The 18,645-nt window shown below is 54.5% G+C and overlaps 1 protein-coding gene across 4 annotated transcripts; it reads left to right on the plus strand.

The window, feature by feature from the left end:
* The first annotated feature begins 376 nt into the window (after window positions 1-376).
* On the plus strand, window positions 377-16,417 carry DHCR7 (7-dehydrocholesterol reductase). Of its 4 annotated transcripts, none has more exons than XM_081797617.1 (9): window positions 377-492; window positions 4,579-4,707; window positions 7,158-7,261; window positions 7,805-8,027; window positions 9,508-9,598; window positions 10,367-10,580; window positions 12,548-12,752; window positions 13,544-13,675; window positions 15,041-16,417. In XM_081797617.1, exons 3-9 carry the CDS (start codon window positions 7,164-7,166, stop codon window positions 15,503-15,505), a joined length of 1,428 nt encoding a protein of 475 aa, XP_081653743.1. In that variant the 5' UTR covers window positions 377-492; window positions 4,579-4,707; window positions 7,158-7,163; the 3' UTR covers window positions 15,506-16,417. The 4 variants fall into 4 exon arrangements, with proteins under 4 accessions (XP_081653743.1, XP_081653742.1, XP_081653744.1 ...); XM_081797616.1 differs by having other exon boundaries at window positions 377-469; XM_081797618.1 differs by having other exon boundaries at window positions 384-445.
* Window positions 16,418-18,645: the final 2,228 nt, after the last annotated feature.

An 18,645-nucleotide genomic window follows, 5' to 3' on the forward strand; every position in this document is an offset into this window, starting at 1 on the left:
GGGTTGCTGTGGACCCAGGGCCTGACACATCAGATGCTCAGCAAGTGTTTGCTGCGCGCCTTGGAAGCCCCATTTGCATAAAGAGGAAACTGGAGCGCAGGGGAAGCAACTTGCCCGCCGCCACTGGGTGGATGGAGCGCCGGCCCTCGCGCGCTCCGCGGGGCTTAGCGTGGGTGCGGGGTGCTGCTCCGGCAGCCAGTCGTCCGCGGGGCGGGCCCTCGGCCGTCAATCCCGCGCCGCAGCGGCGCCGAGTGGCGCAGTTGGTGGTCCGGTATCAGCTCAGGGGGTGGGGCGAGGCGTGCGAGCAATCGCGGGGCGCAGGGACGCCGGCCGCTCAGGGCCCGCCTCCGATTGGTCGTCTATCGCATCACGTCATGCTGGGGGCGGAGCTTCGCGGCCTCTCTAGGCTGCCGGTTGGGCTGCAGGCCTGGAGTTGGGGACCCAGGTGGGTGCGCAGTCAGACGCTCAGGTGAGCTGGCGCGGTGCGCGCAGGTGAGGGGCGCCCAGGTGAGCCAGCGCGGTGCATGCAGGTGGGGGGCGCCTAGGTGAGCGGCCGGGGGTGATCTAGTCTCAGAAGCGCCCCGATCTGAGGACCGCTGCCCTCTTTGGCCCACCTGAGCCCTTCCTGCATCTCCTTAGGTAAAGAGAAAGGAACTGGGCCCCACCGGGCGCCACTTTGGGTGCCCAGATTTGAGAGACGGGCAGCGAGGGAGTGGGCTGCTCAGTGAAGCGTAAAAGACCTTTTGTGTACTCTTGGTAGGAGCAGAAAACGACGCGCTCTTTGTGAGCGCAATTTGACGAATTCCTTTTTAATAAAATGTGTGTTCTCTCAAAAAAATATATGGATGGTTGGGGAGGGGGAGCTGGAAACATGGGGCATGGAGAGGCCTGGTAGTGAAGTTCAGATAACTGTGATGATAACAGGTAATCTTTCTGAGGGCTGTGCCAGGTACTATTCGAATACGGAAACATTTCTTGGAACCTTATCTGAACAGCGCGGGGTCTGGTTTGGGAATTTGTGAATCCAAGAGTAGTAGGGACTGAAGAATACAGACCTGACAAAGTCAACCTGAGATGAAAAAGAATGATAAACATCAGAATCGGTGAGGGGTGGGCAGCTGCTCTTCTGGTTGTGAAGACAGTTCTAGAGGCCAGGTAAACCTACCTGTCCACCCAACATCTATCTTTAGGAGTTTATCCCCAGACATATTCAGACAGCTGTGTAAACATGCAGATGCAAGAACTCCCATTATGACTTGCTGTATATACATACAAAAACCAGAAACAATTAATGACTATCAGTAAGAAGATCAGATTAAGTCATGATGCACTAATACGGTGAGATACGTGGCAACTGTTAAAACGAATGGACTCAACATGGAAACAAGTCCCCTGGCATGTCACAGCAAAAGGGGCAGGAGGGAGATAAGTCTGTCATTAAAAAGATTACTTGAAAAGCTGTACACCCAAGCCTTAAACAGGGATGGGGATACAGGTGTTCTTTTCCTATTTTCCAGAAAACAGGCTTATGTAATAAAATAATTTAGCAATAATGAAAAGAGTTTTTAAACAGCTCTTGGAGTCCTAAGACCCACAATTCTGGGAACATTTGTGGCTGAATGGGGATCGGGAGGTCACCTGTGCATCCCCCCCCACCATTCCCAAAGCATGATGGGGCTGATCTTTGGGGTGATTCTTGGTTTACCTGCAGCTTCTCTACAACCCAGCCCGCCCCAGCCCCGCCCCCGACCCTGGACCTTCTGCAGTGGTCACTCCCTCAACTCACACGTACAGTTCACAAGCCTCACTTCCAAACGCAGGGGCTGCTTTGCAGATGTGTGGCCCCTCCAAGCTCTTGGCGCCAGGAGGCTGTGGACTGGCTTACCTTGAGAGGACTGAGGGCCCAGCAGGGACCCAGCAGAGCCACTCCTGGGGCGCTTTCCGAGGCCTTCAGAAGTAGGCATGTGCCCTAGGTGGAAATAAATGCCCACAGACGCTGAGCCCTGATTCTAAAGGGTAAGCTGCAGCTTTGACCGCGGCTCCAGGAGTCTGCTCTCCAAAAGCTGCAAATATATGCTCACTGTAACGCAAGTTTAGAAGTCAAATGTAGGGGTCCTTGCCTTTCTTCTTTCTCCAGTCCACCCCCAGAAGTCATTAACCTCCCTCCCCATGGGCCTGAGTGAGCAGAGAACGCACTCCACCTTGCTCACATCAACGTCCTCATCTGTAAAATGGACATCGTAATGCTCACTCTCCGGTGTCTGTGCGAGAACTCAGTAAGATATTGGGCACTTGGAACTCCGTAGATGCTCAGTACATAGCCACTGTCTGTAAAGGTTGAATCATCGAGGGATGGCCCCAACAGTATCTTGTGTTCTCATACCTTGCAATCCCCGCATCAAGGGGTGGAGCTCGATTCCCTTCCCCTTGAAAGGAGGTGGACTTGGGACTCCCTGTAGCTGATAGAATGTGCTGGAAGTGCTGTCACTTGTCTCCTCAGGCCCTCAGAAGGGGTGGTACAACTCTGTGGGGTCTGCTGGAACCCTTGCTGGTTCCCTGAACCTCTTTCCATGGCGCTGAGCCACCAGGCTGTGAGGACGACCTAGCTGGCCCAAAAGGAGAGACCTCATGAAGACAGCCGCTCTGGCACACCCCAACCTGTAACTGCCTAGCCAGTCTCCCCAGACTCTAACCACAGAAGCAATGAGAAAGGATGAAAAGACTGTTGTTTTAAGCCACCAGGTAGCAGTGTGGTTAGGTGCAGGGGGTAACCAGAACGCTCTGGGGCTGGCTTTGGGGATGCATGACCCTTAGACCTCTGTTAGTCTGAACCTCACCCTGATGCCCTGCATGAGCCCAGCTGAGCCTTCCTGAGGCCTGAGGGTGCTGAGGATCCTTTTGGCGATAGCTGGCTCTCTTTTAGGTGAACTCCAATGGGGTCAGGGAAGGCTCTGAGCACTTGGTGCCATGACCTCATTTCCTTGAGTAAGCAGGTGACAGCTGCTTGTGGATGAGGAAACAGGCCTAGCAGGTGGTCCCACAACTTGGATTCCAAGTGGGCAGCAGGAATCTGTGCTGCTGAGAACTCACAGCCTTGGTGGTGACCTTGGGGCCTCCAGGACGTTCCTTGTGCCAGCCCCCAGATGTCTCTGCCATGCTCCTGGGTGTCTAGAACATCCCCAAACTTGTAAAATTTCAATATGCCAAAAAGCTGCCAAGGGGCGTAAGTCATCTGTTGTGTGGGTCTCAGCCTGTAGATAGTGATACTGTGGTCTGGGAATGCCTGAAGCACCTTCTTGGGCTTGTATTACTGGGGCAACCCACTCCCTCCCAGGGCCATCATGGCTGGCCCAGCCCTAGTGGTCCTTATGATTGCAGGCGCGCCTCAGCAACAACCATTGGGGAGCTCCAACGAGCAAGGTTTATTACTCACAGGTCCTGGAGGCCACACAGAATGCTCAGAGACACAGTGAGGTCATGGGGAGAGAGGGTGTATGTGGGCCTGGGACTCTGCCTTCATGGGGGTCAAGGGTGGGGGCCTGGGGTTTCATGGGTTCACTCTTTATTGGCCATTTAAAGCATAAGAGTGGGAATAAGGGCACGGGAAGAAGGGAGGTCACTGCAGTGGTCAGCTCTCTTGGTCACCTAGGGCTTTCTGAAAGGGGACTTACAGGTGGGAGTGGCCTGGTTCCTTCTCTGGTTGTTTGGCTGGTAGCTGGGTTAAGCAGCTGGTGGTATGTTTATTTGAGATGGATGTCTTTGCCATGAATGCCTTGGCAATCAGAAGCTTAGGGTCAGGCACTTCTATGTCATCCTCAAACCCCCAGGGGCCATGTCCTTTTGGCTTCGGCCTGTGGAACTCAAAGACCAGTCGAGGGAGCTGATCAGGCTGTCAGAAAGCCTCATCCCCTCCCCTGGCTGGTCTTTATCCCCAGGTATGGGACACTAACTCTCCCTCACCCAGCTTTAACAACCACTGCAGATCCTCATATGTGTAGGCATTCATGACCCAAGACACTTAGGAAGGTCACTGGGTCCTGCGAGTCTGCAGAGAGCCAGGCTCCAAGCCCAGATCACTCTCACTGCTGCTCCATGTTCTTAGGCTCTCACTGGCTCCCAGAATGTACCAATGGAATGTGCTAACTCCGGGGGGCTTGATTCGGGCTGATGGCACAAATAAGCTTCTAGAAATGTTTCAGATGCATATGTGGCTGCTTGGTGTAAGTCTTCAAAGAAAATACCTTTCTGTTCATTGCTACTCATCAGGTCTGCATCTGCCTATGCTAAGGCTCATGTCCAAGGTGATGCTGCCATGAAGACTTGTGTTCAACCCCCCCATTATAATTAAGTACTTACTATTTGCCAGACACTGTGTGTGCTAGGCAAAGAAGCTGGGTGGTAATATTCCCTACCCCCTCCATGGGGTGTCTTCCGCTTTTGAACCCTGAGCTCTTGGGCTTGCACTTCTCACTTGGTTCCAACAGTGGGCCTTGAATAAATGCCTTTTGGGTCCTTAACTGCCTTCAATCCTGAAATGTCAGCTCCCTGAGCGTCTTCATCATTTTTGTGTCCCTGCAGGACTTTCTTAGTGGGTTGAGAAGGATCAAGTGGGCCTTTTGAATTAAGAAATTCCAGAGATTTTAGAGAGGCCCGTTCAAGAAGGAACACTTCCATTCTGCTGTGAAACCCCTAGACAAGACATTGGAGGTAAGCGTGTCTTAGCACTGTTGTTTGTGGGCATAGAAAGTGACTTTTTAGCTTTGAAAAAGTAAAGACAGCTGGTACATCAACTCCTGTCTGTGAGTCTTAGGAATAAAATAAAATACACCCCGAACACCTCCCTCTCCCCTGGCTACTTGTTTCCAAGGATGTAACTTACACATTTATTACAAGATTCAGTGCTCATGACAGAGGAGACTCCTGGGTGAATGAACTCTGTAATCTCAAAATATTTGTTTGGGCTTGTTTGAATCTGTAGAAGATACACTCTTTCCTTTCAGCAGCATTTTCTGTTTGGCTTTTTACACTGAGTTCTGAGCCTATACATTTCTGGCCCTTTTCCAGTTTTCTGCCATGTTCAGTGAAAGTGACTCCCACACACCAAGCTCTGTATTCTGTTTCGGGGCTGTAGAGATGGATGGTCCATAAGGAACTCTTCATCCTGCTTTGTACATCATAGGTAGACATTCCATAAACTTACCTGTGAAAATTAAATTAAGTGATGTGGCTACAGTTCTCACACTACAAATGAAAATGTCTTTTGTCACTGAAATTTTTTTTAATGAATGTACATTTGTGTTAAAGTAACTCATGTTCACATTTTTAAACAAGTCAGCGGCTTTTAAGACTTATATGTAGAATAAACAGTTCTCCACTTCATCCCATAGTCTTAATTCCCAGAAACAAATACTTTTCATTATTTTAGTTACTTTTGTATTGTTGTTTTTACCTGCTTATTTTTAAATAATTTACTTTTGTCACGCTCAGCTTTATGTATCCTTCTACACATCTAGTAGTCAGTCTATAGCCAGGTATTACACTGTTATGATGAAGTTACTATTATTTACTGTTAAGCCAAGTAATGTACTACAATTATGGTTTGGGGTTTTTTTCCCCCTTGTATGACTTTTTATTGTTCCTGGAGTTAATGGTTGCCTCACTTTCCATTCACAAGGTTTCTTTCTTTCTTTTTTCTTTTTTTCCATTTACTAAGGTTTCTATGCATCTTTCACTATTTTTTTTTCTGAATGCTGCAATACAGCTGTCATACGATCAATAATTTTTCACAGTCTAACACAATAAAATTCATCATTTCTATTCTCCCTCCCAACAAAGCCATTCATTTAGTACCAGTGTGGACTGGTTACTGTCTGGTGCACTGCACAGCTCTCATCCCCTTGTCCTTTCACTGGGCTTTCTTTCAGTAGCTCTCTTGGATCCTGTGTCGTCTCCTCTGAATAATAGTTAATCTGGGAATAGAATTCTAGGTTGCAAAACAGTTTTCCTCAGAGTTTTTAAAGTTTTCCATCATTGTCTTCTAAAATCCAACTTACTGCTAGTATGATTCTTGATTCTGGATTTTTCTCTAAAAGCTTTTAATATCATGTTTTCTTATCCTTGATATTTTGAAAACTTCACAATTAGAACTTGTTCTGGAAGTGTAGATGTCATTGCTTCCCCCATAGACAAGTTCAGTTATTCCCCCTTTTTTTGTAGAGTGATTATTTATTGAATGCACTGTATGTACCAGACTGTGTTCTAGGACTTGGTAGTAGAACAATAAATAGGACACATGATTCCTGCCCTTGGGGAGCTTACATTCTAATGGAGGGAGACAGACAATAGACATGCACTCAAATTAAAAAAAAAAAAAAGCATTCTACATGATGTAAAGAGTTATTAAGAAAATAAAGTAGCGGGGAGAGTGACTTGGCAGGGGGTCTGGGGTGCAGGCAATGTAAATTGGCTGACTGGCTTGTACATTGGTGCAAGATGAATGGCTATAGGGGAGAGGGAGAATGGAAATGATCAATTATTGTGTTAGAGTATCTAGAAAAATTGCTGAAATGTGTGATAGCTCTGTTAGAGTATTCAGAAAAAAAATTAGTGACATGCATAGAAACCTTAGCAAATGGAAAAAGTAGGCAATAATTAACTCCAGGAAAAATAAAAAGTCATACTAAGGAAGGGACATTTTACAAAAGATCTGAATGAGGAGACCTGCAAAGCATGTTCTAAGCAGAAATAACAGGTATCATGAATGAAATGAACCATATTCAAGGATCGTTAAAGATCCTATGTGCCTGGATTAGGAGGTATGAGGAGGGAGTGGGGAGGACAGGAGGCAGGAGCAGATTGCAAGAGGTTTCTGAAACATGGATGGCCTGGTTCACATGGTAAGAGGGCATTCTGCCACCATCTGAAGACTGAATCAAGAGACATAGGAGGGCCAGGTAGGAGGTTATTGCAGATTTCAGGAAGGAGAAACTGAAGCACAATCCGTCATCTCTTCCCTATCTGGAATCAGGACAAGGTAGTGAGTAGGCAAGTGAAAGAGGCCAGTCCTGCAGAGTCTATGAGCGGTGGCAGATGTGGCAGGGAGATGTGGTGGCTCTTCTTCATGGGATGATCTGAGCAGGATTATCTTCTTCCCTCAGGGCCCAATGGCTGCAAACTCCCTACATGATGCTTCCAAAACCAAGAGTCCAGACTGCATCACCAACAGCAGGGCCGCGGCTCAAGGACAGTGGGGCCGTGCCTGGTAAGAATCTTGGCAGTCTTCCCAGCTAGAAAATAAAGTGAGGTCTTAGAGGTTGCCAGCCTCTGGGATTTTAGAGACCTATTAAATTAAGTTTTTATCATCAAGACTAATGAAAGGTAACCAGTTTTCCATTTTATAAAGTAAGGAATTGAAGAAGAAATGAAACACTGACTAAAACAGGCTGGCCCTGGCGTTGAAGCTCACCATTGTCTCTGTCCTTCTTGGGCCAGAGAGTGTAGGGACTTGGGAGTGGGTGGGCAGCCCCCTTGCCCAGAACCGGGAAGCCTCTGGCCTTGTGGGTGACAGGCTCTGGGCTTTCTGTGGGTGCCCACGGATCTGTCAGCCTCCCTGCGGCTCGCGGTAGAGCACACACGTGGAATGGCTCTTCCAGGCAACGGGGAGGCCTCCGTGCTGAGAGCGAACAGCCGTCTCTGAGGCCCTGGCTACTTTGAACAACGGGACCCCTACAGACACAGAAAGCGTTGTCTGCGAGGTCCCAGGGCAGGCGGGCCCCGTGTGACCGTCTGCTGTCTGCTGTTGCAGGGAGGTGGACTGGTTTTCGCTGGCGAGCGTCATCTTTCTGCTGCTCTTCGCGCCCTTCATCGTGTACTACTTCATCATGGCGTGTGACCAGTATGCCTGCTCTCTGACAGCCCCCGTGCTGGATGTTGCCACCGGGCGTGCTCGGCTCTCAGACATCTGGGCCAAGACTCCATCTGTGACGAAGAAAGCAGCCCAGCTCTACACCCTGTGGGTCACGTTCCAGGTCAGCCCTCCCTGGCTAATGTCGTTGGGGCACAGCGGGCACCAAGCGCCCCTCTTGTTGGGATGGCCATTTGTCCGGGAAATGGAGCCCCAGCTTAGGTTGGCATTCTCCTTCCCAGGACCCTGCAGGGCATTACCTGGAGCCTGACCCACTTAGCTCTGTCTTCTGATAGAAGGCACCTGGCGGCATCACGGTGTCTGACCCACGTGCGGGGTGAGGCGCCCCGCAGTTTAGGACCATGCACAGCCCTGCAGGGACATGCGTAGTAGGATGGAGCAAGATGCTGTGGGAGGCTGTGAGGCAGGGCTGGCCCCGGGAAGCCCTGTGCCCAACAGGAAGCTTCCCTTGACAGCAGCCCATGGGAAGGAGCATTCCAGCCCCCAGAGGGATGCTCTCCGTTACAGGAGACACCACTCGGCAAAGCCACGGCCCGGGTCCCCAGCAGGTGGCTGCACGCTCCTGGCCAAGCGTTGCGACCCCGCTGGCCTTTGAGACCAGAAGGAGTTGACCAGGAAGGGGCTGTTTGCACCAAGAACCTGGTGAACAGGCAGGGTTGTTTATTATCTGAATCCAGGGAGACAGAACCGGGAGAAGCCCCCAGCTCCACCCCGGGTTTCCTCGCTGGAGGAAGGCTCCCACCTTTAGTAGCAGTTTCTTCTCAGAGTCCTAGCTTCTGGGCTCCAGGGTCCCTCTCATTTCCAGTCTCTTGGCCCCTTTGGGTGAAAAACGAGATGGGGCAGCATGAGTCACAATAGCCTAAGAGTAGAAACGTCAGTGGCCAAGTGGCTAAAACAAAGCCTAGTCCATCCCTGCGGTGGAACGTAACTCAGCCGTGACCAGGAGTGGGGACTCACGTGTGCTCTGGCAGGGATGGACCTTGAGAACATTTCCTGAGTGAAAGAAGCCACGCACAGAAGGCCACATGGTGCATGACTCCATTTATATGAAACGCCCGGAATAGAAAAAATAGAAAACGGGTTAATGGTTGTTGGGGGGCAGTAGGGGGAGGGGAACAGGGAGCGACTTCTAAATGGGGGTGGGGTTCCCTTTGGGGGTGATGGCCCTGTTCTGGAGCTGGATGGTGGTGGTTGCACGACCTTGTGAATGCACTAAGTGACCCGGGAAGGGTCTAAAAAGGCGGCGAATTGTATGGCATGTGAATTCTCTCACTTTTGAAAATGGCCCCAGAAACGTGCGTGGGAAGGATTCGTGGGCTGTCCCGGGGGGAGACTGCTTTGCTGCTTTAGGCAGTAATGAGCTTCCTGCTCGGGGCACCGCCGCCCTCAGAGCCCCACCAGGCCTGCGGTCAGGGCACCCAGAATCACGAACTCTTCCGGAAGGACTAACCGACCAAAAATCAGGATTTCTGCCATTCGTGTGGTGCTTTTGTGTGAGTCAGGTCAATGAACAAAGGCAAGGTTGGGTGAAGGAGCCAGGCCCTCCAGGCGGCGGGTCACTCAGCCTTCAATCTCCGCTGCAGGTGCTTTTGTACGTGGCGCTTCCTGACTTCTGCCATAAGTTCCTGCCGGGCTACGTGGGAGGCATTCAAGAGGGCGCCGTGACCCCCGCAGGTAACCCGAGCCCATGCGCATCCCTTCTCTTCTCCCTGCCTCATTGTCTCACGGGGCCCGTGTAGCCCTGTGCCGCTTCCACCCCTGAGTGTGCTCCCTGACAAAATGAAAGTGAACTTCGCTCGGGCAATGCTGCCGCCCCGGGCCCTGCTGGTGTCCAGGGCGGCCCGGGGCTGAGCCAGCCCGGAGGCTGAAGATCACGTTCTTCAGCAAACAGGGCACTGAGCGGCCCCGACCCCACAGCTGGATGATGTAATCAGGCTGCTGGAGCACCTCCCCACCGAGAACATGGCAGCGGCCACTTGCATCCAGGCCGGGGGACTGGGGGGCACTGCAGAGCTGCCTGCGGTCACCAAGAAGCCAGGAGGAGCCCTGCAGGTGGAATCGGCCCTGTCCCTGCCTGCAGAGGGCTCCCGGGGCAGCGGGAGGCTGGCGTGCTTCCCGACAGGTACTGTGGGGGCATCCTCACTCTCTAGCAGACTGCAGGCTGGTGGTCTGGCCTGTGCTCGGCCGAGGAGAATCAGAACCAGAGGACTAGTCTGTGCCCTTTGCCTCTTCCCAGGACCCTGAAAGCAGGAGCAGTTGATCCCGGAGCTAACAGCGTCACTCTGCTCCTGGCATTTTGACCGGGGGCCCAAGTTAGAGCAGAAGCTGACCAGCTTCAGGACTGCAACCTGGTGTTCCAGACAGGCCCGGAGCAGGCAGGGCCTGGGCCAGCTGCTCTTTCAGTCGGGAAAACACTTTGATTTTTGCGTCTTCCCTCCACAGGGGTTGTCAACAAGTATGAAATCAACGGCCTGCAAGCGTGGCTCATCACGCACCTTCTCTGGTTTGCAAACTCTCACTTCCTGTCCTGGTTCTCTCCCACCATCGTCTTCGACAACTGGATACCACTGCTCTGGTGTGCCAACATCCTCGGCTACGCTGTTTCCACCTTCGCCATGATCAAGGGCTACTTCTTCCCCACCAATGCCAAAGACTGGTACGTTCTTCAGCAGCTGGTCAAGCTAAAGTGGAATGTGGATGCTTCCACCCCTTTCTCTACGACCTTGGGATAGGAGGTCGTAAAGCTCTGAGGATTGAGAATCCTTGATGGAGATGCTTAACGGATCTCGTTTGATTCTGGGGAACATCCTTTCTAAATGTCTAGGGGGCTTCTTCTGCCTTAGGAAGAATGCAGTGGAGGATGGCCAAGTCCATCTTTGGCCGAGTCATCACCTGTAGGGCTGTCGTGGCAGGGGCCGCCCATTGCCTCTATCGCTGGCACATGAGTGTGGCCTGAAATGGTCTTAGTGAGGAGTCTTGTTATTTCAGTGGCTTTAATGTAAGAGCTTCCCAGGGAGAGCCCCACTGGCTGGTGGCTTCTCATGGAAGCTTTAGGTTAGATAGTTGTGAGCCCCCCAGCTAGCCATCTCCTCATCTAGCTCTTTATCCATCCACCCACCCTCCCACCCATCCATCCATCCATCTGACTCATCTATCTAACCCATCCACCCACCCACCCATCCTTCCATCTAACTCATTCACCCACCCATCCACCCTTCCATCTAACCCATTTATCCATCCATCCATCCATCCACCCATCTACCATTCATCTACCTACCTACCCACCCATTCATTTAACCCATCCACCAAACCAATCTACCCACCCATCCACTCACCCGCCCACCTGTTCATCCTTCTATCCATCCATCCATCCATCCACCCACCCATCCATCTGTCCATCCACCTACCTACCCACCCATCCACACACCTTCCCATCCACCCACCATGTAACCCATCCATCCATCCACCCATTCATCCATCTAACCCCATCCATCCTCCCATCCACCCACCTACACATCTATGCATCCATCCACCTAACTACCCACCCATCCATTTAACCCACCCATCCCCCCATCTTCCCATCCACCCATTCAACCCATCTATTCCATTCATTCCACCCACTCATCCACCTTTCCAACCCCCATTCTTCATCCCTGCCTCCCTCAATCCCTCCATCCATCTCTCCCTCCACCAACAGATGTTGATTGGGTTCCTCCTGTAGATGGGTGTAAGCGCTCATGAATAAGATTCTTGTGCTTGGGTCCTACATTTTATCTCAGATACATTTAGGGGCCCAAGTAAAGACAAAATGTGTTTCCTTTAACTCTTGCTCTTGGAAAATGTCTTTGGATGATGGTGCTTTGTGACTTGTGTGGTAATTAGGTAATGAGGCTGGTCTTCTGTGGCTCATGTGAGTCATTTTCAGTGCTTTATAATCAATCACCTGTTGTAGACTTTGTACATTTTGCTCTTTTTTAGTTACTATAACTGAGGGAAATGGACATGAAAATGTTTTTCTCATGAACACAGAAATCCCTGTGTGTCTATAATTTCTACCTGAGGAAGGTCTCCACATCAGTCATCTTGGCTGATTCTCTGGTCACCCCTGGAGAGGGCCTTGGGGTCAGGAACCAGGGCAATGGATGTCCAGCAGGGGTTCATGGTGGGCCCTGGAGTCGGGCACCTGGCTCTGAGCATGCTGCTTTTTCACTCACTCTCTACCCGGGCAAGATTTATAATTTCAATTGCGCGTGGGGGTCCGAGCACCCTGTGAATCACCTCCAGCCGCATGCAAACGAAGATCTTCATGCAGCGAGCCAGTTGTACGGCTCACCTGGGCCATGCCTCAGGGGACCTGGAGGAGGGTGGGGAGAAGCCTGGCTGTTCAAGGGAAGACTCCCCATCCAGCCTGGGAAGGAGCTCAGGGTGACTCTTGTGGAGCCGGAGCTGAGTGCCAAGTGAGAGCCAGCGAGGCCGTGGGAAACGGAGGGCCCGGCGTGTCGTCTGCCTGCTCCTCTGCAGCTGATGCCAGGGCCGGGCTCGGCACTGTGTCCACGCACGCACCGGCCCTGTGGTGTGAGACGCGCTCCCTGGCTAAATGTACGTGTTGTTTCTATTTTCAAGCAAATTCACAGGCAATTTCTTTTACAACTACATGATGGGCATTGAGTTTAACCCCCGAATTGGGAAGTGGTTTGACTTCAAGCTGTTCTTCAACGGACGCCCCGGGATCATCGCCTGGACCCTCATCAACCTGTCCTTTGCGGCCAAGCAGCGGGAGCTCTACGGCCAGGTGACCAACGCCATGGTCCTGGTCAACGTCCTGCAGGTAGCCTGTCTGCGGCCAAAGGGGTGCAGGTGCTGATGCTTGCCGGGGGCCAGGAAAACCTGGAGGCCAGATCGGTTTTGAGAAACCTTAGCCCGCTGCGTTTAGAAGGGAGTCGGCCCCCTTCCCGGGCATCTCTGGGGAGGGGGCGAATGAGCACGTGGGGACGGATCCTGTCACGGCAGGTCAGGTGCTGCGCTTGCCCTGGGGATTCATTTGGCCCAGGGCCTCTTTCCGTGGTCCTGGCCATATTCACAGTTTACGGTCTCTGAAGTGTTTTCCCCACACGGTCCCCGTGGCTCTCAGGTGGGGTGGAGGAACGGTGATTCATCTGCACCTTTTCCCCATCTGCGTAGAAGGACACCGGTCACTGGCCATGCTGGCCATGTCATGGCCACGTTATGGGTGTCTTGGTGCTGCAGGGGCAGCTGGGGGGGCACAGCCTGGGGGGCCCGCGGGTGAAGGGCCTTGGGGCCGGCGTGGACTCTGGCATGCAGGGCTCCTTCCCTGCGGGCCGTCCCGAGCCCTTCTGCTGGGAGCGGCCTTGCTCTTCTTGGAGCTCCACAGCCTTGGCATCACCTCCCGGGGCTTTGCTGGGTGCCCCACTTCTCTAGACTCTCTGAGGATAAGGGCCCCGTTCCCTACCCCCCAGCCCCGCCCCGTGTCCCAGGCGTGGCGGACACGTGGGAGCCGTCCAGTGGAGAAGGTGCCACCTCCTCATCTACAAGACTGTGGTTTTCGGGCCGGCCCCACGGGTGACCCCTGGTCGGTACACGGCTCTTGCTGTTTTGCAGGCCATCTACGTGCTGGACTTCTTCTGGAACGAAGCCTGGTACCTGAAAACCATCGACATCTGCCACGACCACTTTGGGTGGTACTTGGGCTGGGGGGACTGCGTCTGGCTGCCGTACCTGTACACCCTGCAGGTGAGGGGCCGGTGCGCGGGACGCGGCCCCACAGAACATTCGGCCATTTGGTCCCTGGGCACGCGCGGGGCTGCCCTCAGGAGCACATGCTGAGCGCTACAAAGGTGGTGTGCTTGGGGGCCCCTGGGGGCTGGAGGAGGGAGGCCGCTCCCTGTTTCCAGGAAGAAAGGAGGCTTGGTGGATTAGTCAGTTGGGCTCCGTGACATACAATAGACAGGGAGGGGAGCTGGGGCGACAGACACCCGAGATGCAGGTGCGGGAGGGTGGGGTCCTCCCGAGGCCTCTCTCCTCGTGTGTGGATGGCCATGCTGTCCCTGGGTCCTCCCGGGGTCGTCCCTCCGTGGGGGTCTGTGTCCTGATCTCCTCTTCCTATAAGGACCCCCGTCACACCGGATCAGGGCTCACCCCAGTGACCTCATTTTACCTTGATTACCCTCTAAAGACCCCATCTCCCGATATGGACCCATTCTGGGGTTGTGGGGGTTAGGGCTCCAATATATGAATTTGGGGGACACAGCTCAGCATGTGACACTTAAAGAAAAAGATGACATGGTGTAGACTTTGGGTAAGAAGGAGTGATTTGGCTGAACTGGGTAGATGGAAGGGGGTATTTATATTCCTATCAAATCTTAATGGTTGAAGGATGAGAGGTTTTCTCTCTTCCCTTTATTCCTTAAATACTTGATGAGGGTCTGCACGGCACCAGGCATGTGCTGGAGATGCGGGAGCAGAGGAGACGTGCGTGGGCTCTTACCCCCTCGGGCTCACGGCTGCTGCGAAAGGCCAGGAAACAGGCAACTTGGTGCAGGGAGGGGGTGCTGGGGGTAAGTGGGGGTGCCGGCTCCCGAGAGAGGGCTTGGGAGGAGCCCCCGACCTGTTTCAGACAGTTGGCAAATGCCTCCAGAGATAACCACAGCCGGGCTGAGAGCAGAGTGGGGAGGCTGGGGGTGAGAACATTCCAGACAGGTGGACTGACATCTGCTGAGTCTTACTGGTGAGAAAACTCGGGATGGGAGGACGACGGGCCAGGGCTCGGAGGGGAAGGCTCAGAGGGGGCTCAGAGTCCTCAGGAGAGTCCTGGCTTGCCCCACGAAATTCAGGTATCAAAGTGCTGGCCTGGGGAGCCACAGGGACCTGGGTTCACACCGGTTAGGGGAGGCGGCCTTGAGCACAACCCCAGACATCTCTGGAAAACTAGGGCAGCGCCCCCTCAGTCGGGGCTGGGCAGAGCTGCGGGGGCACCGAGCTCGGTCCTCATGCTGTCGGCAACTGCAGGCCCTCCCCCGGGTGTCCCGCGGCATGGGTGGGCGGCTAGTGGGGGCAGAGCGGGATCGGACCCCGGGCCATGCCCCCGTCTCCCTACAGGGCTTGTACCTGGTCTACCACCCGGTGCAGCTGGCCACCGCCCATGCCGTGGGCGTCCTGCTGCTTGGCCTGCTAGGCTACTACATTTTCCGGATGGCCAACCATCAGAAGGACCTGTTCCGCCGCACGGACGGCCGCTGCCTGATCTGGGGCAGGAAGCCCAAGGTCATCGAGTGCACGTACACGTCGGCTGACGGGCAGAAGCACCGCAGCAAGCTCCTGGTGTCGGGCTTCTGGGGCGTGGCCCGCCACCTCAACTACACGGGCGACCTGATGGGCAGCCTGGCGTACTGCCTGGCCTGTGGCGGGGGCCACCTGCTGCCCTATTTCTACCTCGTCTACATGGCCATCCTGCTGACCCACCGCTGTGTCCGGGATGAGCACCGCTGTGCCAACAAGTACGGCGGCAGCTGGGAGCGCTACACCGCGGCCGTGCCCCACCGCCTGCTGCCCGGGATCTTCTGAAGCCCCTCCCCCCCGAGAGAAGCCCCCAGGGTCCAGGAAGAGCACGAGAGCCGGCTCTGCTGGGGCTCCCCCCCCCCCCGCCCCGGGAGCTTCCGGTCCCTCATCGGAAATGGAAAGAGCGTGGCGCTTGGCGTGTCCTCCTCTTCCCTCGTCCCCGGGGGGGTCCTGAGGGTTTACGCCACCAGCAGGGACGACCAGTTCCCTCTGCGGTGCCCCGCGGGCAGCCCGTGATGCCCGCGTTTGTCCTGTGTGTTGGGAGCCCGAGCGGCCGGACGCACTGGTGTCCGACGTGGAACGGACACCTTCGGCTCGCTGTCACTTATCCTCACGACATAAGGGGGGACATGGATACAAGAGGTGCTGCAGTTACCAGCTTATTGCCTTGGCTCCAGATGTGCTCTTCCTCACCCACTCTGTGACTGTGGGCCAGACCCTGTAGACCTCTCTCCTTGGCTGCGCACCTGATGTTACATCGGAGGGACTCTGCACGGAGGAGGGGGCTTCTCTGTCTAGTTTCAGTGATGTTGCATTCCCTGCTGCTCACAACCGTGAGGGGACAGCCAAGGCGCGTGCCCACAGCACGCGGACGTCCCAGCACTGGCCGCGGCGCCCAGTGTCCGACCCCCAGGGATCCGGCCACCGGCCTCGGCCTGCCCGCCCTCTGCAGGGTTTCCTCCTGCTTGCCTGGCGGCTGCCCACGTTAGCTCCAACAACCCAGCACACCTGTGCGCCATCCGGGGGGCCTCCAACAAGAGCTGAATCCCAGCCTCGGGGAGGGGATGCCTTTCAGGTCAATTTTTTTACCCTGGGCATTTGCCCTCAACCCTAGGATTTTCTTGAAAGCTCTCTTTAAACATTACTGCCTTAGTAGATCTGATAATTCTTTATATTAAACTTCCCTGTTCAAACTTCTGTGTGGGTTCTGTCTCCTGATGGGGCCTGACCATACATAGGGGCTCGGTTTCTGGTACATAGAAGGGGTACCCCAGACGCATTTAATGAGCTGCTTGGCGCTGCCTCAGAGCTGTGGGTACTCAGCGGGGAGATTTCAGGGGCTGGTGCCAGCCTGGCCCCACCACCAGCCCTCTGGGGGCTATTGTTGCGTTGGGAGCGGGCGTCTATTCCATCCACCCAAGGAAGAAATCCCAGCCTGCCTGCCTGAAGGAGTGAACAGAGATGCTGGGCAGCAGGTGCTGGCCTTGCCTTCTGCCTGGAGAAAATGAACAGGAGGGGGCTACGGGCGGGGGGGCGGTTCGGTGCCGGGCAGGGTCTCCCCTGCTTCCAGTAGGACCTGGGTGAACGGGCAGGTGACCTCCCGAACAGCCCGGTGGACGAGAGCAAGCACGGGCCCCACCCAGGCTGGCTTGGAGGGTGGTTTGCCATGCTGCTGCTCACCCTGCCCGTTCATTCCAGCCCCCAGGCTGATGGGGTCCCAGGCATCTGTGTTTGTCGCAAGTCCCATGACTGATTTGAATACCGACCAGCCTGGGGAACCACTGTCCTGGAGGGCCCTGAGTGGAGTGGACCCCTCCTCCTCTCAGACATGGAGTGAATTCATTTCAACGATGCCGGAGTGTGCAGGTTGTGAGCTTTGGCCCTGGCTCCGCCGTTGAACAGCTGCGTGACCTAGATCAGGTGACTTAACCTCTCTGTGCCTTGGCTTTCCCATCTGAAAAGTAGGGGCAATCATTATTTTCCTGTCTTGCTTTGGGAGGGCTTCTCAGGCTGAATTTGTAGAAGAGTTCTGGGCTCAAACCTTGGGTCTGTCTCTGCCCACGAGCCCGGTGCTGTGTGTTTGTGTTAGCACTTCTGAGCTGGACTGCAGGTAGATCCTTCTGCAGCACGCTCAGCAAATGCGAGGCCGGACTTGCCCTCACTTTGTGCAGAAGAGGGCCCAGCTCTGGCAAGGCCAGGGTGAGCCCAGGAGCCCCACCTCCGTGCACAGTGAGATCGGATCATGGGGGCCTCTGTGAGGCGCTGGTTACAAAATATGGGAAATTCTCAGGGAAGTTGTGAAGCCACAGACCCTGGGCCTTCGGGAACACGGCCTGCCTTCTGCCTCCTCAGGAGAGGGGCTGCTTGGACCCCCAGAGCCAGGTGGGCTGGAGGCTCGTGGCCGGTGGAGAGTGGGGAGGTGGTGCCATGCTGGGAAAGGCTCCTTCTGTCCCTTGGGCCTGTCCAGGTGTCAGCCGCCTCCAGGACAGGGCTGGTGCAGGAGCCCATGGCCATGTTCAGAGGGGCCATTGCCCAGGAGGAGCTGAAACGTGGCACATCCCCCTCCCCACGGGGCCTCGGAAGACAATGGCCCCTCTCCCGGAACCCACCGCGCTGGTTCTAGCAGTGTATGGGGAAACGTTACCACCAGCCTGCTTTCTGATCTTTAGCCAGAGAGTGGTCCCTGTGAGCACTCGCTCTGCCCCCCAAGGGCTGGCAGGCTGCTGGCCCTGTTTCGGGAGGCTGATTGTGCCAAGAAACAGGCTCAGGGTTTAAAGCAACCCATTCCCAGTGACGCAACCAGCAAGAGGTAGAGGGATGTTGGTTTGCAATCCTGCTGTAACCAATGGCCACACGCTTGGGGGCTGACAACAGCACCAATTTATTTTCTCACGGTTCTGGAGTGAAGAACTCAAAACGAGTCTTAGGAGACTCAAGGCGTCAGTCAGCGGGGCCGTGCTCCCTGGGAGGCTCCTGGCGGGGGTGGGGGTGGTCCTGTTACTTCCTCCAGCTCCTGGTGCTCCCGGCATCCCCAGGCTCCTGGCCCGGTCCCTCCAGCCCCTGCCTCCTATCCTGCAGCTGAGTGTGTCCTGCCTCACGTGGCCATCTGCGATTACACGGGGCCACGTGAATCATCTGTGGCCTCAGGGTCATTGATGTAGTCATGCTGCCAATGTGCCTTGCGTCCTGTGAGGAGACATTCCTGGGTTCTGCAGATCAAGACGTGGACATCTTTGGGGGCCCCCTACTCAGGCACCCCATCCTCTGTCATGTCTTGCTCACTGTTTCTCCTTTATTCACTCCTAAGGCGATAATCCTGTTGTTAAATTAAACCCCATCGACAGAAGGAAGACACAGATTTCTAAGGAAGAAGTCTACCTGCAGTGTGCTCGTCAGACCAACGCTTGCTGTCTCTAACAGGTGAG

This window comes from Leptonychotes weddellii, chromosome 11 (assembly GCF_054177405.1).
Source record: "Leptonychotes weddellii isolate Sample4059 chromosome 11, ASM5417740v2, whole genome shotgun sequence".
NCBI classification, from domain to species: domain Eukaryota; kingdom Metazoa; phylum Chordata; class Mammalia; order Carnivora; family Phocidae; genus Leptonychotes; species Leptonychotes weddellii.

Coding starts and splice junctions, on each gene's coding strand:
- DHCR7 (XM_081797617.1), top strand. CDS start 7,164: ATGGCTGCAAACTCCCTACATGATGCTTCCAAAACCAAGAGTCCAGAC. Junction 9,599..10,366: donor GGGCGCCGTGACCCCCGCAG/GTAACCCGAGCC, acceptor TTCCCTCCACAG/GGGTTGTCAACAAGTATGAA. Junction 12,753..13,543: donor TCCTGGTCAACGTCCTGCAG/GTAGCCTGTCTG, acceptor GCTGTTTTGCAG/GCCATCTACGTGCTGGACTT.